Here is a 25,380-nt window from a genome sequence, read left to right on the forward strand (position 1 = left end):
ATTCTTCTTTGGATACAAGAGTGTGGACCAAATAATGTTTTGTAGCCTTTTTCAGCTCTACATTCTGTATCTTAAAATTTTCACTGAGGCACAGGGTTTGATGTGTTTTAGCTTTCTCTTAGGAAAATTTGTGAATCTGAAGATATACCAACTTGTGTCAAGTTTACAATTTATGTTGAGACAATCCCATAAAATGTAAGCATATCTTGATGATTACACTATTTCTCTCTGTCCTTATTTTTTCCCTCTAGGTGGAAAAGTTTGGAAAGGCACTGAATTATGCAGAAGCAGCACTATCGTTTATTGAGTGTGGAAATGCAATGGAACAAGGCCCAATGGAATCTAAATCCCCTTATACAATGTATTCAGAAACAGTTGAACTCATCAGGTAGGAAGGGAGGAGATGACCTCAGGGGTTACTCTATTTATGCAAACATGCTCATCTACATTATCACATAATTCCCTAGATACAGTAGAAGGGGAGAAGTGAGGTCCTCCCAAGTGCGTAGTCAGTCGTATGTAATATGTCTGTATTTTCTGTGATTTCTATCAAAGTTAAATTTGGGAACTGCATAGAATGAAAACAACAAAAAAGCTTGTAATATTTTTCATATTACTCAAGTTGCAAGTTACTTCAAGAGTTTCATGGTATAGGTTCTGTGCCACTCAAAAGGGAAAAATAATAATACATAATGCCAAAACATTCTCATGGAGTGGTAGTTTGCAAAATGTTGCAACGTGTTTAAGACTGCAGTTTAATGGTTACCTGAAAGAAGATGTGAACAGTGACAGGCAAATGCAGACTCAAGGTCCCTTTGGTGTGCATGGTCCTGCTGTAGCCACTGGAGTCCAGCTCACACTGCAGCAGACCCCTACATTTAGTCACCTTTATGGCTCTCTGAACAGGATAACCTAAAATTCAATCCCCATGAAGAAAGTTTCTCTCTTAAGTCATTTGTTCCTTTATAGTTGGTACCAATAGTTAACATTATCAACAGTGCTGGCAGAGAACACAAAGGTCCAAATCATCCCAGCAGCTGAGTGAGTCTCCTTGCAAGAGAGCAAGACCAGCCATGCTAGCAGGGAAAGCTGTGCTGTCAGTGACCACGGCATCATTCCTCAGGGCAAGCCAACCACACAGCTCAGGACTAAGTTTGTAGGAAATGAAACATTTTAATCTTTAATCATATTCATAATGGAGCAAAGCTTCTAAAACAATGGCATTCTTTTGAACGTCGTGTTGATGCAATGATTTTCTTGCGTGTTAACAATTCCGTTGGCATTTTATTCCACTTAGGGCTGTCTTCTCATGCATTTCAGTGGACTGAGGACAGCTTTTGAACTGGAAGGTTATTAAACAAAATCAAATTATTTTTTTTTTTTTCGGTAAGAAAATAGTACATCCCATCTCTGAAATTCTCCCCTTCTTTTTTTTCAAAAGGCAGAAAGCTCTTTCTTTGTCTGCTCTGTCTTTTCTCATGAGAGTAAATATGTGGTCCTAACTCTGGAAATGAATTTTGCTTGCAGATCCATAGCTCTCAATAATGTGTGTAGCTGTGGTTGTGTTGTAGTGTGAATTGCTGTTGATCTCACTTGCTGCAGCTCAGAAAAATAAGTGCTTTGCTAGGTATTCCTGTTGAAACAAAATGTTCATACCGAATCTTTGTCCAGGTATCGGGATTAAAGTTTGAAAGCAAAGATAAGGAAAAAATACAAGAAGCTAATTATGGGGAACAGGTATTTTTCTGGAAGCGAGCCCAGAAGTGCTGTGTGTTGTCCTAACCTTGTCCATTGTTCAGGTATTAAGCTGGAAGCCGATATTTCCAGAAGCTAATTCGTGATTGCATAGCACATACACTCTTGAAACAGCAGTGCTACCTCTGTGGATGTTTAATATTTATAGAATTTGAATGTAATGTCACACGAGCAAAAATAGCTCTGAGCCACATGTTCCCCCTCCGCTGTGCTCTGCTCAGAGGAGCAAATCTGGGTAGACACGCTCAAAAACTGGCAGAGCGAGGGCAGCACCAGCTTCAAGGCAGGCTGTCTGCCTTCAAACGCTGGGAAAACCTTTCTGCATGAACTCTGTGTAACTGGGTCTCCACAGCAGCAGCAGATGTTATTTCAGTAGGACAGCATCACCTCACCAGCTAGGCTGCCCTCTGGACTGACAAGGGAGTTACTGCTGTTTCAAGAGTGCAGGGAGGCACTGCTAATGGCAAAATAGCTCCAAAACACAACCAGAAAAAGCACCTCTATGTCTGGTGACTTGAGCAAGTATATATAAGGGGGAAGATCAAATTACATTGGCCAGCTTATCTCTCTGATCAGTAGTATAAAGCTGTCTCAGGTAACTCACACTGGCTTTTTTCCTTTTGCTGAAGGTATGCAGTGAGACTAAAAACCCACTCAGGCCCCAACGCCACACCAGAAGACAAACAGCTGGCAGCATTATGGTTAGTAGATCAAGATTTCCTCAAAAGACTTCTTTTCTGCAGTGAGCCAGTTCTTGGAAGTCAGATGCTGGTGCAGTCAGATAGGATTTTGTTGTCTATTGAAATTAAGAGAATACTTTTTGCTCCGGGAAGGTCCAGCCCTTGTATGACTGTACCAGGTCTGCATTCTGTCTCTGTAAAGAAGCAATTCATACTTATTGACTGTGACAGGTCAGCTATGGTGCGTCAGCGTAATTAATTTTTAAGTGCCTGATGGTTTGTTGTTTTTATGAGTGATGTACTTTTGTACCGATAGCTTGGTAATTTCTTTTGTGGCTGACATTTTAGGCTCAATAATCATAAATTATATTTACATTATATGAAGGGAGATACGCTGATGGTGATAATTAAGCCTCTTGGATTACCTTCTAAATTGAGGTTTCTAGATATATATGCACGCACCTTAGATTCTATAGGGTGGATGCTGATGCTAGTAAAATACCAAAACGTTATTAAAATCAGATTTTAATTTAATATCTATGTAGTTGATACATAAAATACCTATTACATGGCCACTGATTCTCAGTAAGTGGACATTTATAATCAGCAAGTGTGTTTTAAACATCTATTAACCATCTGTTAAAAATCCAAATTAAATGCATCTTTAGCCTTCACAAATAAGGAGTCCAAATGGATCATTTGTATTTTAAATATATCTATCTATATATATATATATACATATATATATATATATATATTCAGAGATGTGATTTATTTTTAAAATGCCCTTTCTTTGTCACCGGCTTGCTGTGCCATCAGGAGGAGCACAGAATGCATTCGTGGCAATTGCTTCAAAAATGCTTAGGTGGGAAAACGAATGAAGAACGGTTAAAAAAAAAAAAAGCCATATTACATGAAGGGTTGCTCAGAAGTGCCGGAGCGCTTCAGTGTGTGCGGAGCCACATCCCAATTCACGGAGCCGCTGCATCTGTTTCAGCAGAAAGGTCAGAGCGAGGGAAAACAGCCGGTGCCTTCTCTGGGCGATGAATAGCGATCCTAACTCACCGTCTGCCAGCCAGCAGATGCGCTGACACCATTTGCATATGCGCTGTACCTGTGAAGGTGACAGAGGGAGAGTTATGGTGGCTTCGAGGCCACCGCGTCCCCCGGCTGCTCCCAGCGCCCGCCCGGCCGGCTGCCAGGCAGCGCCCGCCTCCCTTTCTCCTGAGGAGACACTGCCCTCCAGCGGCACAGAGTAAGAAGTTCCACCTCTGCTTTCAGGGCAGGAGGCAAAGCAGCTGAGAAACCCTGCCTGGGATTTTTTTTCAAGAGCAATTGGTTTATCCGAGGGGGTTTGCTGAGGTTTGGGCAACTCCTGGGAGCGGGGAGATCACAGAATCTTAGAACAGTTTGGGTTGGAAGGGACCTTCAAAGGTCATCTAGTCCAACTCCCTGCAATGAGCAGGGACATCTGCAACTAGATCAGGTTGCTCAGAGCCCCGTCCAGCCTGGCCTGGAATGTCTCCAGGGATGGGGCATCTCCCACCTCTCTGGGCAACCTGGGCCAGTGTTTCACCACCCTCAGTGTAAAAAATTTCTTCCTCACGTCTGGCCTGAATCTCCCCTCCTTTAGTTTAAAACCATTACCTCTTGTCCTTTCAAGGGATAGGGAGTACTCTCTGCTTTTGTCCCTTCTGGTGCTTTAGGCTGGCTCAAAGACTAGGCTTTTAAAAATAAGGCTACTGCTGCCAAAGGACAAGCATAACACCATTTTTTTGCTTCTAAAACTGTATTACCATGGGACAATCCCACACTTGCTGATCAAAAATGTTGCTGGGAAGAGGTGGTGGTGATTCTTGATTCACAAAATAGACCAGTACACCTAAAGCCAGTAGAAAATAAAAGAGTTTGTGTGTCCTCAATGCTGATTATCAGTTATTGTGATGTATAATTATAGTTAATGGCTATTACTCTTATTTAATTACATAGCATTAAAGGTGTGTGGCACTCTGCAGACTAACGAGGAGCGTGGGGTCAGACAGTTCCAGTACAGCATGTTAAGGTTTTCAGCCCACTACTGGTTTCCTCTGAGGAACAAATCAGGCAGGTGGCCTAGGAATAACCTCCAGGCTGCAACACAGTCTCTGTTCTGGCTTCCCACAAAGGACCTCAGCCAGTGACATCTGGGCAGGCCCAAGGTTTCCCTGTTTCCCAGCTAATTCCAGCTGCTGGAAGAGGCCACCGGGTGTACACAAAATACACCCATTATATCTTTCATTCATTATAGAGGCTCCAGGCTGCTAGATATCCCAAAAGGCTGCCTTTGCATTTATGACAAGAAATACAAATACATACATTGGGTTCCACGCCTGTAATGACCTTTTCTTGGGATAGGTCTTTGGCTAAATCTGCAGACTTCAAGTCAGAGTCAAGACCTGGGGACCCAACCCTGCACACCCTTTCTGAGTATGGTTTGTTTGGTACCTCACTGGTAGCATTTGTCAGTGTGACCTGGTCTTGCTCATGAATCCATGGCAAAGTGTGAAGTACTGTAAACAAAAGGTGATAAAAACATCAAGCAAGGTGCTGTCAGCCTTCCACTCTATGTTAGTTTGAGAATTTTAAGATAATTGATTGGGATTTCTGTTCAGAGGACATGCTTTACCTTCTGCTCTCTGTTTTGTCCTAGTTACCGCTGCCTGGCCCTTCTCTACTGGAGGATGTTCCGACTCAAGAGAGACCATGCGGTCAAGTATTCAAAAGCGCTTATTGAGTATTTCAAGGTGCATTCTTTATGACATGTTTTTAGATCACTGTGTCATTATAGGACATACAGCATCTTACTAAAACAGTAGCTGTGCTTGGCTTAGTTCTTCCCCAGTGAAGCCAGTAGAGTTTTACCGTAGAGTCCCATAGCAACACCTGATGTCTAGTCAGTTCTGTTGTCTTCACAATGGCCCTTTTTGCAAAATACACACCACAGTATCACAGTATGTTTGGGATTGGAAGGGACCTCAAAAGATCATCTAGTCCAATCCCCCTGCTGGAGCAGGAACGCCTAGGTGAGGTCGCACAGGAACATGTCCAGGCGGGTTTTGAATGTCTCCAGAGTAGGAGACTCCACAACCTCCCTGGGCAGCCTGTTCCAGTGCTCTGGCACCCTCACTGAGAAGAAGTTTTTTCACAGTTTTTTCACCATGTCCCCTGATGAAGGATGAGAAATTTATTGCACTACCAAATAAGTATTTTCAGCTTATTCTTGGTCAGTTTTCTAGCGCTATCCAGCTCTGTTGTGAATAGGTTTTGCAGATTTTGTTCTAAGAATCCCCTCCAGGATTACACCTCCCACTAGACTACCTGTGAGTTGAAGACTTTGATCTAGATCAGTCCTCAGCTGCAGAGCTTCCACGTAGCAGCACCAGTAGGTAGGACAGGGCATTGGGACGTGTTCTTACGCAAGGAACAGATAAACAGCCCATGCTGATTTCAGTGGGAGTTGTACCAAAGCATCGGAGGGCAATCAAACCGCCTGCCATGTACTTGCCACAGCATTGCTGGCTTCCCCTTCCTGCTACTGCTTCTGTTTTCCACTGCCTGTCAGGTTCAAACCCTGATTGTTTTGAATAAGACAGGAAGTCATTAAAAGTATTTTAATGTATTTTATCTGACTGGCAACATTTCTATGGGAAGTATCTCAGGAGCAAAACCTTTCAAGTGGAGCTCATCTGGCATTCAATCCATCCAGTATCTCATTTCCAAACACAAAACTAGCCTTTATCTTTCTAATTAAAAAAAATAATATGTACATTCAGGTACATATGTACAAGCTTTAAGACAAACTCTTTTGGGGGACCTGAACAGCCATTTGTCTTTGAACACAGGGTTCATCTGTTAGTGGTTTTTTTGCAGAAGGAGGTATCTTGAAATGAAAAATATCCATCTTTTGACATTTTGTTAATAAGAAAAAATCCAAATACAAGCAGGAATGCTCATGACCAGATTCTGAACACACGAAGACAGTGAAGGAAATTGACAGATCCGTTATTGTCAAACTGAAATTGAAGTCACTGTAATTGCTTCTAAAAATTTAGCAATATATAATTCAACACATTATGTTTCTCTAACAATGACCTGATTTGAGGGGAAAGAAATATGTGCATATTACAGCACTTTATTTTTCTTTACCAGTTCAGAGAATACCTGCATTAAGAACAGGACGGTCAGGCTCTCAACCATGTAAAATGTCTCCTACTAGCAGACAGAAACTGTTTCACAGCAAACATAAAATGGACTTATATTCTGCTATCGCAAAGATGAGCTTGTTTTTTTGCAGAGCTCCTGGTGGTATAATGATAGCGTAGTTTCACATTAGAAAGTATTCTCACCTTTGAGAGTAAAAATGGAAAAAAAATCCATTTGCTATAATTTTCAGTGGAAAACAAGCCAATTCTCCACTCATTTCATATTTGGTATCTAAAAGCTTTCAAAACCAAGTGACATAAAATGCTGGCTGCATTAAGAACTTCCACATACATTATCAATCAAAGAAAGATTTTTAAACCTTGTCATACACATTTGCAGGGAATATTAAACACACTTTTCTTTTAGAAAGTAAAGATATTATTTAAATCTCCCTTTAAGTATTAAAAATAAAAATGAATGCAGCAGAGAGACAAAAAGAAGCCACAGATATTCAGGGGCCGGACACATTTGAGAGCATGAAGAAACCGGGAGAATGGGTAGCAGTAAGCACAGTGGGATAAGAGTTGGGCCCTCACAACATTACAATCTTTAGAATCCTTATCCTCACCTTTCTGGTGCAGAACCGAAAGGAGTAATATACCTAAAACATGACAAAAAGAGTGCAGGAAGTTATACATTAAGAGAGAGGCTAGTTAAATTTACAGCACAAGTATCCTTAACTCCAATTTTCGTGTTTTCCTGCCTCCAGCTCTGTAAGAAAATAACATGTGCTCAGTTTCCATTACACTAGAAAGATGAAGGCCAGTAGTTCTGAGACCAGAAAATAAAAGAGATCAGAAAATAAAATTAAAAAAAAAATAAGCAACTATTCTGTAAGAGGAGCAAATGACAAGGATTCTCAGGTCGTTTCTATTTAGGATGGTAAATGTGAAACTTTCTTTTTTATCCTTTCACACCTTAACCCTTCCTGGGGAAAAAACAAACAAACAAACACAAAAAAACCCCACACCACTACCACCAACACCATTGATTGAAGGAAGAGCACCCATCCAAACCTTATTTTTCACACCACTTACCAGGGACATAGAAGGCCCAGTGTCACAATGCAGGAAGAATTACAGGGCACACACAGCACTGACGTGATCGCTGCTAAAATACAGCCAGTGTTGGTGTGCATGTGAGAGATGTGGGAACACAAGAGGTAGTTCAGAGGACACAGCAAAACTGAGAAAACAAACCTTTTGAAGAAAGGCTCAGGAGATGTGTCCAGTTTACTGAAGACCAGTTTAAGAGAGGATAAGATCATTATGTATATGGAAACAGCTGATAATACTACATGGCATGAAGTACTGCTGGAGCTGGACCAACAAAACCTCCAAGCTAGCACTGAAGTTAAGAAAATTAATTCTTGAAACCCTGAAACAGAATGTTTTCCTAATACAGGATGCAGGACAACAAGGAGGATAAATAGCGTTATAGTATTTCTCTGTGACTAGCTATCCTTTTTTTAAAAATCAAATATAATAAATTTAAAAAGTAATTTAGCTTCTGGTAGAAGCTCCATGATTGGTGGAAAATATAAATTGCTGACTGAGTGTCCTGCCAGATTACCTCTGGCCTTGAAATCTGTGAAGCTCTGAAGCCCCTAGTTGGTAATTTTTCCTTCTGAAGCCATGGGAGATCACGAACTTTTGTACTGCTCTCAATACTTGTAACTCCTGCAGCTTCCAACACATGCAACCTTCCATTTAAATAATATCTGTAAACAGACCGTAAGCTGCAGGACTTCTTTTGGTTTTCCATGGTTGTCAAGAAGGGAGGGTCGTACCCCAGCACACAATTAACTGGATGTACGGTTCCAGGGGAGGGTGCGAGGAGGTCACTTTCCTCTGAAAAATTAGAAATTAGAAACTGGTCTTAGACGTCTGTGTTTTACATTCTTCTTTCTCACTGGCTCAAGACTAAGTCAGTCACAGCATTTGGGAGAGGGGAGGAGTTTTTCCACAGGTTAAATGGGCGGGAGCCTGCCAGTAAATTCGCACCAGCTCTTCTAGATTAACTACTACAATAATTTTAGCTATTCAGTTCCCATTATTGTGGAATTTTCCCTTGTACAAGGTACCTCTCTTCAAGCGATTAAGTTATTTGGCCTAAGCACAGTACACTAATGAGAGTCTTAATGACTGCAGAGGTACAAGAGATCATGCTGTATGATCTAATGTCCCCTTCTGGGGGGTCTGGGTCTTCAGCTAGAAGAACCACCACTCTACAAGGGCAGCCTTTCCAGCCCCGTGAATGCTGCCATATTCAGACCAAGGGGAAGAGCCGCAAGAGGAGCAATCGTGAGAGAGATTCTTGAGCCTGGAGGCTAAAACACCCACCTGAGCTGAGGGAGCCTCAGATTCACACCCCTGTGATGAGCCAGGCTGAGTAGACTTGCACAGTCTCATAGGTCCTGGGACAATTACATTTGTCGTCTCTCTATCACAAGAAATTCTGTGTTAAACCTCCAAAAGAGTCTTGGCAGCACTTTCTTCTGAACTTCCAGGGTTTCTGTGAAAAGGTTCAGTTTCAGCTGACATGTTTTCCTAACCACCCCCCATCCTAGGGTGTTTAATAGACTGTGATTTGATTTTGTGCTGAAGAACTGCTTCATCACAACACCAAGCTAGGCTGAGTGGGTTTATTGCATCACGAGACTTGGAATACTTCTATCTGCACAACTTTTTTCTTTACATTTTTTTTACTTTCATACTGTTTACATTTCTTAATTTCATACTCTTAGACAAATTATATGCATTGTGAATTATTTTTTTCTTTACAGAATTCATCAAAAGCTGCTCAGAACCCATCTCCTTGGGGTGCCAGTGGAAAGTAAGTCATGCAGAAACTTACATCATCTTGGGAGTCAGAAATTATGTCTTCCTACCTGAAGTATGATCTGATATTCTCATGATTTTTAATCCCAACACCCTTTTAAGTAACTGTATTAACATCTGTTTCCAGGAGCACAGGAACTCCATCACCCATGTCCCCTAGCCCTTCTCCAGTAAGTTCTGTAGGATCCCAAGGGAGCACAGGGGCCCCTTCCCCATCTCCTATCATCAGCATCCCACAGCGCATTCATCAGATGGCTGCCAACCACGTCAGCATCACCAACAGCATCCTGCACAGCTATGACTACTGGGAGATGGCTGACAACCTGGCCAAGGAAAACAGAGGTGAGTGATGCAAGGTAGTTGACTGTTCTAGAAGACTGACACGTGGTTTCAATCAGGAAAACAGCTATTTTGATAGGAAACCTGTCTGCAGAGGTAATTTTTTCTTCAGTATGCTTCTAGTAAGTTCCAAAACAGCCCTTAAAGGAAATTTTGATGGCTGTCGTGCTCAGAAGTATCTAATTTTTTTCTTTATTTGGCTGGTCAGGACTGGTGACAGACAGGTCACAGACATAGCTGTGAGTAGCATTCACTGCCGTCTATGTCATTCTGGAGAGGAAGGTTTGCGGGAGGCAAGGCAGCTTCCTGCCCCCCAAAGTCATGGAGCTGGATGGGTTATGTTTATCCAGACCACAGCAAACAGCAGAAGCACACTTCCCTTCTGCAGAAGGAATTAAAAACCCCTGGCCCTCTCCACGTCCAAGCAGACACAGATGGGAATGAGGTGCCTTGCTCCCTGTTGAGGGCAAACTTCTTTCAGCTGAAATGGTTTCCATGAGCAAGTGCCACAGCATCTAACTTGAGGATAAAGTGTTCCTTGGTTTTCAGGCTAATTTATGTATTTAAGGCAGGGGCATGGGCAGGATTCAAATCAAAATAAGGGTATCTAAGTGTAGGTGTGTATATATACAAGTTGGGGGACTAATCTCCAATTGCAGTTGATGGAGCTTTGTTCTATACAAACAGCAGCATTCAGAGAGCTGTTCAGCTCACCCTGAAGGAGAGACAAGGGTACAATTCAGTTGCCTTACCATAGCTGCCAAATGCTATTTGAGGTATCCTTACCTACACTGCCATTCCGGAAATCTCCTGTACATCCTGTGTTAGATCTGCCACGTATCATGCCAGGCTATATGTACCAACTGACTGAGAGCATCTCAAATGGGCACTATATGCCTCTAAGTAGGCAACAGAATTAAGTCCCTAGTGGCTAGTTAGCCAAATTACTCTTCAGGCTGTCTTGGCCATGTTGTACTGGCCTCTATTCTTCTGTCATGGTAGCTTAAATATCTAGCATATATATAGGTAGAGACTTGTATAGACTTTGATTTAGTTGTCCTTAATCTCAAAATAAATCTTGCCCAGCATGTGTTTGCTTTATGAAGACTCAATGGAAATTAATGAAAAGCAAAGCCAAAGAACTCACTGTTTTGTTCTTTAAAAAGAAAATTGTTGTGCATCAGCCTGTAACATCATGAGCCACAAGGCTTTAAAATTAATCTCAGCAGCACTAAACTTTCATTCCCATGAAATGTTCAGCCTGACTCAATTTGCAAGAGAATAAAATCTATTAAAGGGTGACAAGTAGCAAATACAGCTTCACTGTTCTGATGCTGAATCTATTTTTTCCCTGTAGATTTTTTTAACGACCTGGATGCATTGATGGGACCTATCACCTTGCACAGCAGTATGGAGCATTTAGTTCAGTACACTCAACAAGGACTTCACTGGGTGCGGAGTAGTGCTCACTTGTCATAATGACTGTGTGCCACTCAGACGGACAGTATACCTTTCATGGATAATTCAGTTATTCTGGACACTGTGCTACAGAAATAGTCAGCCACAGCATTGATCCAAACAAAGGTGAATATTTCTTCAATATTGAGCAAAATTTTTCTGACCGTAGACATGTATATGTGCATATGTACAATACACAATGATGTCTCTTCAGAATGAATTGTTCTGTACCACTCTCCAAACATTTTCATACACTAGAAAGAACTGATCCTAATGCACAAAACGTACCTTTTCTATTCTTGTGCTGAAAAACTCAGAAACCAAAATCTCATGGGTTGATTGAACCAAGTGCAATAAGCACAGATCCCTATTCAGGAAAGCTCTCAATAGATTCTTAACGTTAAGCTTGTACTGAGATCCCGTTGACTTCAGCAGAGCTTGAGCACATACACAAGGGCTTTCCTGAACTGGAATGAACGAGAGCAGATCATAGTCACGGAGAACTTTTACTGCGAGCATGGACACGTCACAGAAGTTTCAGTATCAATGTGCCATCTCCGTGTTACTTCCCTGCTGGGGCACACAGAGGAGTTGTGTAATCCACATTAAGTTGAAATAAGATGGCATTTCTTCATGTGCAATAAGTTTCAACAAATTGCATGCCTTTCTTTATCTCCTGTCTTTTTAAATAACTTTACCTCTTGTTCAGCTCCTCACCAACAGTATAACCTACAGGATCAAGCAAAAAGCCTGAAAACAGATATGCTGATAGCAAAAACTTAAAAGAGACGGTGAAAAATTGCATTCTGTTACTGACGGTAAATATGCAAATGAAAAAATATGGCAAACTGCAATCCACTTAGTAAGAAAATGTGTTAATTAAAGCTGCATACACACAGAGAGACAGAGAGATATCTATAACAGTCATTGGCTTTGCATGGGAAAGCTTCATCCCACAGATTTTGACTTCCATATATTTTTCATCTAGCAGAAGCTTGCAGCATTTTCTTCTAGGCTGTATGGGAGCATTACATGCAATTTCCTTTATCTGGGAAGCTGAATTTGCTGCTCATCAGGCTAAGAACTGTTTCCTATCATAATCCTCTCACTCTTCATGCATAATCCTCAACTAGGCTTTAACGTTTCTTGATTTCTGGGATGTTTTCAGGTCCTGTTGACAGGCTGTGTTTTTCATGCCAGAAGAATTAATCCCACAATAATTGGAGTTTCATTTGGGTCAGCTGAGGTCAAGGCCAGTTCATATCAACTGTGCTAGCATTCGGTGCATTTTTGTTCATTTTCAGTGGTTTTCACAGACTTAGTTTTCTTTTTCTGTATTGAAAAAATATATAATTTTTCTGCAATCAGATTTGCAGCCTTTGCTCAAATCAACAGCTCCAGTGACTTTCAATGGACTGTTCTTGTCCGAGTCAATGGTTGGACTCTTTGATTGTTGTTTTCTAATTTAATTTACTTACATATTAAGGAAATGTGAGTACAAAAGACTCTTTCAATAGAATACACAAGTAGAAGTAGCCACTGATATCAACGGTTGATTGACTGGTCCTTGCTGCTGAAGGAAAATCCTCTGTTTTTGAAGAGCTGCATTTGGAGAAGAAAAATGATAATAATAATAATAATAATAATAATAATAATAGTAATGCAGCACATCTTGTCAGTAGAATATCTTTGGTAACACAGGTTGTATGTACCCTGTGACAAAGAATGGGCTTGAGAGCACACTGAGGCCCGTTTTTTTTTCCGTCTCTTTTTGTCGAGGCTGCTTACCAAGACTCCATCTATTGCTCAGACTCAGAGCATTCACCCTGTTCTTTGAAGCAGCTCAGGGGAGCAGCTACCAAGGGACTGCTCAGCCCCAAGCCATCCTAGGCCAATATTTACATGTCCATTGGCGCTCAGATACTTCCCCCTCAAAAGAAGTCCAGAGCTCAGGCTCTGGTCACCTCTTAGCACAGACTTGAGTGCTACAGTTGTGGTTGGCTTGAAGGGTGAACCTGCCTTTAAATGACAAAATACACATCCTCCAGGTCCTTCTGTCACTCTTAAATCTGTCTGTTGCCCGCCCCAGAAGGAACACAATTTGTTCGGTCACAAGTATCGTGGAGAACTTGATCGGTGCCTTTCTGTTTATCACTTGCCTGATCTTTGGCTGTGGAAGCCTGCCGTGGTTCACCAGGCTAGTAGCAACCAATTCTGTCAGCCGCTTCAATACCATATGAAGGTACTGTGGGAATTCTCCTCAGATCAGGAAAGTGAAATTCCATTTAGATTAGCTTCTGTTTTCTTTGATGGTGCCTATGATGTTTATCTTCAGATAAGTTTGGGGGTTTGGGAGCCCTTACTACTATTTAATGTTGAGGAATTTTAGAAGTGACATATATTACTTGCCTTAAATGGAGTTTAGTTTTATTGCCTGTGTGGCATTTAAGTTTCAAGTATGGAACTTTGAAGTATGTTTATTTTACTAAGATCAGGATATTTTTCTTAATCACAATGAACTCTTTGTATGGATGTAATACGTCAAGAAACTTCAAAGAAATGCAAGAATTAATGCTGTCCTGTTGTAACATTTCCAAATACTAAGGATCTCCTGTAGATGATTGTCCTTTCTTGTACATTGTTCTTATATTGAATTATTCCAGCTAAAATACTCATTGTTTCCATGGAAAAACACGCTTGTTTTGGGGTTTTGTGCTTGCATCATCTGTGTTGTCTGATGAGCACACTGAGCCTTAACTTCTGGTGGTGTAACAGGATGAAGTAGCAGCCATTTAAACCAACTAGACATATAAGTGGATTAGAGGTTTTGGCCTTCTCTCCACAGGGGTTTTTGCAGCTCTACTATTTTGGTGAGGTTATTTAGAATAGAATACTCTTCTGTGCAGACTCTTTGCTGTATATGGTTGCTGCTGCTTAGATAACTGAATGTGGCATGGTGACAACAAATATTTCACTTCATCTTTTTAGGGCCTTATCTGGAAAAGTGCATGTGGCTTTTAAGTCTGGTCCAATTAAGCATATGCTCCATGTTAAGACCCTGAATAGTGTTAGGCACTTCACCACGAGTTGAAGGTGCTCTGCCTGTTCTGGATGGGACCAGTGGAGACTGTCCTTCTCTGGGGTTCCATGACAGACACTTATTTGTTTTAAGCTCTTGTAGAATTATGCCTGGAGGGAGAGGTTTGCTTACAGGAAGCTTCTGAATCAGTCAGGGTTGGTAAAGCAATGGGAATGCATTCAAAGGAACCATAGGATCCTCACAGACAGCAAGATCATATAGAGCACTTGGCCTTAATCATTTGTAGTATTCTCTGGCGGTATGAAGGACAGGTGAGAACAAAGCATATGCAGAGGTTCAAGTGTGGCCAGAGGCCAAGCATAGTCCTCCCTGTCGTATGGCAGGATACCCCAACGCCTTGTTTGCCTGTTTCTTTTATCCAAATATCACAGGGCTCCAAAGCAAGATATTATAGTGAACAGAGGACCTGTGGTAAAGGAGGTTAGAAGATCAAGCCCTAAGTGTAGATACAAACACATATGTATATACTGTAAATCTAAATAGTAATGAAAGTCACTCAGCATGAAGGATATTACTAGTGCCTACCATTGGTCATTAAATAATCATCACTGAGCAGCCATTTCACCTCAGAAGTGCAGTAACTGTTATCAAAATAATTTGTGCAGCTAATTAATTTATAAGAAATGCACCTTTGGGGCTGTGCCATAGTATCTCTTTTCTAATACAAATGTTCAACCATTTTTCATGGCTACTGATTCAAATCTACATCACCAAAATGTCAGAATGTCTTTTTTTTTTTTCCCTAGATGAGGACATATACTTAGACCTGGCTAATCTGTGGTTAGTTTATCTACACAAGAGACTTTAGTAGTCACCAGCCTTAACGCATGTACAGTATATACTGTTCACTGACTTAGTTGTAGGTTTTAATCCAGATGAAATTGGAATTTGTAAAATGACTTGGATTAATGGCATCTGCTTCAGATACCCCGCAGATGTGACATTAAATGATTCATGATTTTAAGCAGGAAAGGTTGAACTTTATGTAAATAAAAGTGGATGAATTCCTTGATCTTTTTACAAGATTTTTTTAAAATGAAAAGATTGTCGAAGCAATAGGTTTTTTAACTCTCCTAATTTTCTGGAGGGTCATGGGTTCATGGTCAAAGCTATATTAAGAACATCTCCTTCTGCAATATGCCTTGCCTTTACATAATCCTCTTAATGCCTAATATGTCAGAAAGAAATGTTTCTTTTCACAGCAACAGCAACGTTTCCCTCCCTCATTCAGGAAGAATCCTCAAACTAAAGAATAAAATCTCCTGGCACAATAGAAATACAAACAATGCCTGAGGAATATGGACTTGTTAAGATAACAATAGAAGTTGGGCTGGTGCAGACCTAACATGCCTCTCATTTTGGTATCTTTTTGTTAGCATTTACATCACATATTTTAACTCATTGTGTTTGAAACTAGAGAATTAGTCTGATTTTTGTGTCTTAAAAAGGCCTGGTAGGTCTGATCACTATCATAATTATAGTTGTTACATTAGCTCATGTGCTGTGCACCAAGAGCTGGGAAGGCATGTAACTGCAGATAAATTTGTCAGAATGGATTCAGAAAAGCATTTAGATGATCTTATGTCTAGTCTGCCTCAAAAACTGCAGAACAATGTCTCTCACCTATTATTGTTAGTATGCAAATTTGGCTGCTTCAAGGTCTCTCATAAAGCTGCCATTTGCCAAGACCCAATTTCCAGCGTTACTGGTTGCCATGCTGTAAATTGTTCTCAACATTAATTAACAAACTGAGAAAGTCACTTTAGGCTCTGTTTGCCCTCACATCACTAAAGCTACATGGAGGAAAACCACTCGGATTTGGAGCATCCAAGGCTCTGTCTTTCTTTCAAAAGACTCTGTTTTTCCCCAGTGAGACAGGTGGGATTCAGCTTGGGCTCTTTCTTCAAGTAATTCCTCTGCCTCCACTTGCTGCTTTGCTCTATTGCTCTTGGTAGTCCACAAGTATGCCTCTGTTTTCCGGGTGTTTTCTACTTTGGCAGCCCAAGCTATGTATCAAATGGGGTGCTGGAGCATGGAGCAAGTAACTCACAGATGGCGTAAAGGGCCTTTGCTTTCCACCAGGAAACCAGCAGCAAATACAGCAAGGCTCCTTCTCTTTTCCAGTCTGTGTAGCCTGAATCTCACACGCTGTAGCTCAAATCTCAGCCTCATCCCTGCCACTCTCGAAGAACTCCAGAGGGTCCAAGGAAAACAAGAGAATGACAAAAAAATGGGGATTTCCTCTGTCCCAAGGCACATATTCCTGTTTGGGAGTGAATATAGAGAACAGCATGGATCATAAGGCACTCAGGTCTCATGTTCCTCATATGTGCTAACACAGGGATCCTTAACACTTATCTGCCTCATAGGGCTTTATGAGAATTAATTAATGTTTGCAAATCACTTTGTATCCTCAGAAGGAAAGTGCTGTAGAAGAGCTGTGGAAAAAAACGCTAAGTACACTGGATGAATTTCACCCCTGAGTCCAGAGCTACAAGACCCTCGAAATCCTTAAATACCATGTAAGCTCTCAATGTAAGCACCCGAGTATATAAAACTTGTGCTTAGCGCTGAGGGGAGTCACAGTCTAGGTGAAATTGCCATTCCCAGAGTATCTATAATATTGATCCCGACAGAGAGCAAGAATCATAACAGTGCATAACAGGACCAACAGCACAGGTTAACCGAGTGCTGTGTAGCCATCCTCAGAATTTCAAACCTTTTTATGTCTTTGAGCCACTTTGTATTTCCGTGAAAGAAATTTGCCTTCCCGGTTGTACCAAGTGTGTCTTTCGTAACAGCCTCAGAAGTATTCAAATCATTTGTTATTCCAAATCCAGCTTCAAATAACTTCAAATCAATGGATATTTTCTTTTAGAATGGTGCATTGCAGAGAGGACTAGTTGCTTAACAAAACATAAAATAAATTGTCTCTCTGATAACAAAATAGGCATCTGTTTGTGATGCACATCACCAGTAACTGAGCTAGGAAGCTGCGAGCACAATGTCAGGAAGTTACCTTCCCAAACCACACCATCATTAGCCAGCATCCCCAGGTCAAACTCCCAGCTCTGTTCTGACATATTACCTCTAGAAGTCATCAGTAAAGCACTTCACCAAGTATTGAACACCAGTCAAATCAACAAAATGTTTCTATTGCTGTTCATGTTATTCAGGCCATACTAACAAATCCTTCCTTCCTTAGCACTAGTTATCCTTTTCTCCTCCACTTGGCATTCTTAGATATGGAACTCTCACCTTGTCAAGACACATGAAAGGAAACATCTCCTGCAGAAGTAAGCTAGACATAGGTAACGTTTACCAAAGGACAGGCCCTTCTTAGTCTTTTTCTTACTTCCTTTTTGGAAAATATTTGCATTGAAAAATGTTATTTTCATCTGTAGTTTAAATTTGTCAGAGAATCAGAGAATGGTTTGGATTGGAAAGGACCTTAAAGACCAACTAGTCCAACCCCCCTACCATGGGCAGGGACATCTTCACTAGACCTGGTTGCTCAGTCCCATCCCCTGGCCTCAAACACTTCCAGGGATGGAGCATCCACATCTGCGCAACCTATTCCAGTGTTACACCACCCTCATTGTAAAACATGTCTTCCTTATGTCCAATCTAAATCCACTCGCAGTTGGAAACTTGTCCCTTGTCCTGTGGCTGCAGGCCTTGGTAAAAAGTCTGTCCCCATCTTCCATACAGGCCCTTTTTAAATACTGAAAGGCTGCAATAAGGTCTCTCTGGAGCCTCCTCTTCTCCAGGCTGAACAACCCCAACTCTCTCAGCCTGTCCTCACAGCAGAGCTGTTCCAGCCCTCTGACCATTTTTGTGGCCTCCTCTGGCCCCTCTCCAGCAGGTCCATGTATTTCCTGTACTGAGGGTCCCAGAGCTTTACACAGGACTCCACGTGGGATCTCACCAGAGCAGAGCAGAGGGGCAGAATCACCTCCCTTGACCTGCTGGTCACACCTCTTTTGGTGTAGTCCAGGCTATGGTTGGCTTTCTGGGTCCTATTCTCAAGTCTATCAAGGTCCCTCTGGATGTCAAGGTCTCTTTGGGGGTCTGCCTTCACCCATGACAAACAACTCCATCTTCCATTTGAGTAAGATGCCATATGGGTAGATGGGGACTTCTGGCTTTCTCCAGGAAATCACACTTAGCTAACTAGTTATGATCAATACAGTAACTAACTTTTTAATTTCCTCAGCCTTTCATTTTGCCTTTCTGGTCCCACAGTCAGCTCTTGCTACAGTTCTAGATGTTTTCTTCCTCATCCCCATCTCGCAGGCTGGGATTGTGACATGCAGGACAAGGTAGGGCTGAAATTACTCACAGAAAAAAGACAGAGGGGAGTGCTGAGCCGCTTCAAGCAGCTCAGGACCCTTCTGCTTTCTTCTCGTTCCCACCCCGACCTGTGGGACTGACGGCCATGTTCTCCTATTATTCCTGACAAGAGAGTTCAGTTCCCTCCTGAGGAAGAGACAGTGAGTGCTGATCACACAGAATCACAGAATCGACTGGGTTGGAAAAGACCTCAGAGATCACCAAGTCCAACCCTTGGTCCAACTCCAGTCCAATTACTAGATGTTTCCACACAAAATTTCTGACCAGCTCTTCCTCTCTGTGTTGGCAGGCAAACAGGAGAGACTGGTAGTCCAGGGATCAAAAGCCCTTAGTGCTGGTGACTCAGATACCCTGTGTGAAACAGGAGTGTAGCTGGAGGGGTTAGAGCAGCATCTCCTGGCCCGGCAATGTTGCCTGATGTTGTTACTGATCCGCTTCAATGAGCATTGCCGCTTTATGGCCCTGCAGTAGAACCAGCTGGAACTGGTGGTCTCACACCTGTGCAGGGACCTTTTTTAGGCCATCGAGGACACGCAATCAACCTTGCAACAATTCACTGGGCTTAAATAGCAAGAGAAGGTGGAATGGGAGAGGAAAAAGGTCCTGATTTAAACACAGAAGTTGTAATTCACCTAATCTTGTACTGAAGATCTAAACTAAGCACAATTAATCACACCCTGGAAGCGCTTGCTTCCGTCCACCGGCTACAAAGGGAATTTAGATGATGAGCTCAGATGTGGAGGTGCTATAAATCCCACCTCAGGTTTACAATCGTACCTATTAGTAACAAGAGTACCTGCTCAAATTGGTAAATAGCATGTGCTCAGATCATGTTGGGAGGGAGTAGTTATGCAGAAAAATAGGTATGTGGTAAATATATTTATTTCTGAGATGTTTAAAGCATACATTTTAGACTTGGACCATTTCTTGCCCACTCTAATTCACTGGGCCAAAATCCAAAGAAGTAAGTAGTTCCTCAAGGACTGATTGTGCACCTTTCTTCTGTTAAGATTACTGAAATATCAAGAAAATACATTTTACAGTTTACTAAACACTTGCAGGCACTTTTTCCGTATGTTCCTGGAAGCAGAGCTGGCTTCCTTTAAACAGAAGAAACAGTTTTTCAGTGGATGGAGAAAGAGATGAGATTGGCTGTGAGCCCACATGAGGTCAATATTACTCTTTTTTTACAGAAGTTCAAGAGCATTTTTCAATTCATGGTATGAAAATGGCAGTTTTATCCATGATGAACAGCCTGAAGGCCACCCAGGGCCACCCAAAGCTGGTGGCCTGCCTGCAGACCAGCAGTCCCATGGCAGCTCTGAGGGCTGGCCAGGCCGCATCCCTCGTTGTCGGTGGAGGCAAGAAGCGTGGTGTTGTGTTGAGAACTTCAGAGTGGCCAGATCAATATGTGCTCGGAGTGCCATCCACAGGCTCTTGCTTTCTGCAGATAGTAGCAGGAGGGGTTGCTCATGGCAACTCGCTGCCTTCCTGGGCATATTATTGATGGAAACCTGGTCTGTGGTGCTGTCTGCTGACCAGGGCCATGTTGTGGCAGGCATCCAGAGGCTCTGTTCTCTGGAGCTGCCACCGTGCAGAAGCCCAAACCAAACCGTGCTGCAGGTGGGTGAGGGAAACAAACAGGTGGAGAATCACAGAATCACAGAATCACTTCAGTTGGAAGAGACCCTCAGGATCATCCAGTCCAGTCATAACCTGACCCTAGCACTAAACCATGCCCCTAAGAAACTCATCTAAATGCCTTTTAAATATCTCCAGGGGTGGTGACTTGACCACTTTCCTGGGCAGCCTGTTCCAATGCTTGACAACACTTTCTGTGAAGAATTTTTTTCCTAATACCCAATCTAAACCTGCCCTGGTGCAACTGGAGGCCATTTTCTCTTGTCCTATCACTTGTTACTTGGGAGAAGAGACGAACCCCCTCCATGCTACAGCCTCCTTTCAGGTAATTGCAAAGAGCGATAAGGTCTCCCCGCAGCCTCCTTTTCTCCAGGCTAAACAGCCCCAGTTCCCTCAGCTGCTCCTCATCAGACAGTAGAGGGCAACCAAAATAACCAGATGCTTAAATTTGTCGTGACTTCTCCAGCCAGTTGCAATAATCTCAGTGGTCCTGATTCCCTCCCCTGTAGCACCAGTGGCTACAGAGGCAAGGCACTGGTCCCAGCGAGGGCTCCAGCCATGGGCCGCCCTCCCGATGGGCGTGCTGGCAGCGCAGATGGGGGGCAGCGGGATACGGGTGCCAGGGGAGTCTTCCCCAGCTCCCCTCTTCGCACAGCGAACTCCTAAGCGAGGGTCCCTGGGCAGATGAGGTAATGCAAAGATCACCTTACGACCAGAATTATTTTTGTAACAAACTGCAGAGGTTCATTTCCATACTTCGTTTATAGCAACAAACATCAGCAGAATTCTTTGCAAAATTATTCGAGTCGGGACAGCTTTATTTGCAGCACATAAAATATCGCTCATGTTTCTCTCTGAGGGTGTGCTGCACGAGGCCTCCCCCACCCAGCCAAAGTTATAGCAGTTTATCTTCCCAATGAGCATAATCCCACAATATGTCCCCATACAGCTGGCAATATTGTTTACACAGGTTAATAAACGGAGTATTCTGTACAGTAATTTATGCTGTAAAGTATGTACATACATCACGGTAGCAGTCACAAATGCTTTAAACTGCCTTATTTATTAGATTGGTTAGCATTTCCCCCCTTGCTCCAGAATACTTTAAATTATTTTTATCTTTTGCATTAGGTATTTTTTTAGTTACTACATTTTGACCCAATTATTGACCCAAAAAAAAAGGTCTTTACAGTAAATAGATATCTAAAATTTAAGTAGAAATAGCAAATTCACTGCCCATCCAACTAATATAGCTGCTCTGATTATTATTAAAAATAAACATGGTATACTCTTAACTGTGTATCATAGTATATGCCAGAAATCATATTCCACTTGTGATCAATACAAACAACAAGCGCTTTAGTAACTTTCACCTATTTCCTTCTTCCATTGTGAGACAAAAAAAAATAACCAACTCTTTAATCGCAAGTGTTCCCTGTGAGAGCCCTGGTCTTAATCCTCCCTCAGGCAAAACTCACATTGGCTTTAGTGCGAGCTTTACCTAAGTAAAAGTACAACATAAGGACATCACAAAAATAAATATGTCGTGTATGAACAGTACTTGTGCTTGGTAGTCATTCTTTTTCTCTTTAGTAAGAAACATAGGGTAAATGCTACACCTTTAATGCTCCTCTGTCTCACTCCTTCCTTTTTGCTGTTCAAGTAAGAAAAATAGAGATTCAAAACCAATTGTATTTGTTCCATGTGCTCAAGCAAGATAGAAAACTTTTGGAGATCAGTTCTGAGTCAAACTAGAAAATACAATAATATTTTGCTTTTGTTTGTTTTCATGTTAAAATATGTTACGCAATTAAGCAGGTTCATGCGTACAAAGGTAAAGGAATTATTAATGATTTGTTTTACTGTTTGGAGATTTTGCTATGTCCACAGTTCATATAAAACTCATGTAGCACAGTTTCTGGGATGGTGAAAAATCCTACTGTAATGTAACAGAATGAGCCTTAAGGATTTGTAAGAATAAGCACTTTTATATTAAAACGCAAATAGTAATTCATCAGTAAGATTACTTTTTTAATGTGACAATAAACCATGAAATCAACATCCTTCTGTCTCAATTATGCCTCATCTGTCTCTTTCTTAAACATTTTCCTGGGGGAAAAAATTGCCTGGTTTTGTGTTACGGCTTTTAGGTCCCATCGCAGCCACCTTCCCTTCTCCACACTTCATGGGTGAGCTTGTTTGAAACCTTCATACAAGGAAGGAAGAAAGGCTCATTCATCAAAGCAGATCTCATTAACAAGGCACCAGGTTTAACTGGGGTGTCTGACAGAATCAAAGACGTGAAAAGAAGCAGCTCTCTGGGCAAAGGGGAACAGAGTCAGTGCTACTTTCACAGGATGAGCACATAACCAATCCTAACTTTTATTTATTTAGTTTTAGAAAACAAGCCCCTACACCTTAGGAACACTAACATCTGTAAGTAGTGCAGAGAGAGCCACAACCTCAGCAGTTGCAGAGCAGCACTTCACAATAAAACAACAAGAAATACAAGTACAAGTCACTCTCCATCCTCCCTTCCCCTGTCCACAAACACATCTTCTTCACTGATTATTTCCCAATTCCTACAGCTTCTTTCCATGTAGGACTGCCATCTCTCAGAGGTATTTATTCCAGCAAGCTTTTTTTGGGCCAAATCCAAAATGCTGCTGTTTTAACACGACCACTTGGCAAGTGGTAGCTTCTTGTGGTTCTTTTCTGCTCGACTGATATGTGGGGAGTGGGCGGCTGGATGTTTTCCTACCTCTTGCTGGGGAAATCACATTTTCCCAAGCAGCATCTGACAGCCATGGCAGGTAACAGCTGAACATGTCAGGGGCAGGCCAGAACGAATGAGCTTTCTAAAGAATGTTCCGCACTTTCGTCACTCACCACCATACACAAACATATGCCTTTAATGCACTGTAACCATGACATATTGAAGCACACAAACTGAGAGCTTTTGCTATGGAGGGCAGGGAATTTATGTCGGGAACAAGCTCTGGTTTATGCTGTGCCATGATGTGCTGACACAAGACATTGCTGCTGTCTGTCAGTGCCAGGAGTCTCCTGTTGGGACAGGAGAACAGGCAATGAATGGTCTCCTCAGGCACTGCTGTCATCAAAGGATGGAGACAGCTCCCCCAGGCATTGCCTACAGTGGCTGAAGAGCTGACGAACCATGCACTAGATGGACAGTTGTGTGTAGCTGCGTTTCCAAGACCAGCGAGGCTCAGAATGAGCCCTCTGCCATCTCCCGCACCAGTCCCAGTTTGGTTCCACACACCCAGCACAGCTCCATTGACTTCTGCTAGGTTGACCAGATTGCTTCAGCACCGCCTCTCCCCCCCAACACCTCAATGGTTTGCTGGTAATCCTGCAAAATACTCATGCAGATTTTTGTCTTCTCATTTGTTCCTCAAAAACCTCCTCTTCTCAGCATAATTCAAGGTCAGGAAAGAAATCAGGCACCACCGAGCTAAAGACCTGGAGGGCCCATTACAATGATCTAGTCTTACTTCCCAGGAAAACACAGGCCATAACATTTCACCAAGGGATTCCTTTATCAAAGGCTAATAACTTGATGAAGAGAAGCCTGATCTTTTATTAAGGCACCCAATCTTGATTTAAAGACACCGAGCAATGAAGAATTTGCCACAGCTCTTGGACTGCTGTTTGCTAAAAATTCTGCCCCAGGGCTTCGCTTTGAATGGTGTTAAAGCTAACTGCAAAGCCAAACAGGAAAAAAAAAGAAAACTCAAAACCTGAAGGTGGAATATATGTGCTGAAAGAAAAGAGGAAAAAATTATGGGGGAGCTTTGCATTCTAGGTCAGTCTCTGCTCTTAATTTGAGGAAAGTACGTGTAGACAGTAGTATTCGCTATTCTGAAATAGAATAGGCTGTGATCTTCTTCACTAGACATGAAAGCCCACAGACAAAACACAAAAGGAAACACGGCAACAAGTACTGCTGAAATGCAGACCCTGTTGTGGTCCTTTCACATTTGCACCAAGCTCACATTCATAATAATATGACTCTTATGTTTAATTTAAGAATATGAACCAGCAGCATGTGTGGCTGTTTCTTAAAATAAAACCCAGGCTGCCCAACTGTCTGGATAGAGATTATTAGCTTGAAATCTCCTGTAATATAAGGAATTACAAATCAGTAGAGATGTACTACTATAGCATCTCCTAGGACCATTTATGCAACTCCTGACAGTGTGAGCTTCTACTGATTTGATTTTCTGTAGCAATTTTTCAAACACCAGTATTATAAATCAGCTATAAGAAGCTAAGGTTATATATGTCACGAACTATGACTTGATAGCACATATGCCTACATGTGGTATAAAATAACAGAGAACCCAATCCTACGGACACATATGTGGTTTATTTCCCCCCAGAAAGGAATTTCTCAGTCCCACAGTACTATGGGCAGCTTATGATTTACAAATCCCTCCAGGTGAAGCAGAGAGAGTGGACACCAAGCTCGAGGAGTACATCCATTTTGAAAAGCAGCTGGGGAAAGGGCACCCATCTTTGAAAGATTGCCATGAAAGATACTTCTCAAAAAGTACTAAAAACAAGCTTTGGCAGCAATGGCTAGTTAAGGGTTTAGTCATTGTAACAAGACACACCATTTTGGGTGCCTGGCCTTAAATGGAGAACAAAATCCTGTGTCAGGCCCAATGCCGCTCTATGCGCTATGTGGAGGGATCTGAATGACTTTGATGAACAACTAAAAACCTTCACTTGAGGGAAGAGCTCCTGGATCCAGGCAAGGAGCAGTGCGTGAGCGGGGCAATAAACTCCAGTCCCTTCTAAAGCATAAACATCTGATGGGCCACAGACAAGCCCTTCCACCCAGGCAGATCTAGGCAAAGTATGTTCTACAGGCCTTCTTCAGGGTATCAAGTAAGACTCAAAAGGACAGAATGAGGGAAAACAGTGTGAGTTTGACTTGGAGCCTTAA

General features: G+C 42.0%; 1 protein-coding gene across 2 annotated transcripts in view; it reads left to right on the forward strand.

The window, feature by feature from the left end:
- The window catches only part of AFF3 (ALF transcription elongation factor 3), a 336,480-nt gene extending 314,013 nt beyond the window's left edge, over window positions 1-22,467 (forward strand). For both annotated transcript variants that reach the window (XM_065061339.1, XM_065061340.1), the window contains exons 16-21: window positions 252-388; window positions 2,385-2,456; window positions 5,125-5,218; window positions 9,463-9,512; window positions 9,645-9,859; window positions 11,214-22,467. In XM_065061339.1, the coding sequence (XP_064917411.1) occupies window positions 252-388; window positions 2,385-2,456; window positions 5,125-5,218; window positions 9,463-9,512; window positions 9,645-9,859; window positions 11,214-11,335 (690 nt within the window). In that variant the 3' untranslated portion in view covers window positions 11,336-22,467. The remainder of the gene's footprint in view (window positions 1-251; window positions 389-2,384; window positions 2,457-5,124; window positions 5,219-9,462; window positions 9,513-9,644; window positions 9,860-11,213) is intronic.
- Window positions 22,468-25,380: the final 2,913 nt, after the last annotated feature.

This window comes from Columba livia, chromosome 1 (assembly GCF_036013475.1).
Source record: "Columba livia isolate bColLiv1 breed racing homer chromosome 1, bColLiv1.pat.W.v2, whole genome shotgun sequence".
NCBI classification, from domain to species: Eukaryota; Metazoa; Chordata; class Aves; order Columbiformes; family Columbidae; genus Columba; species Columba livia.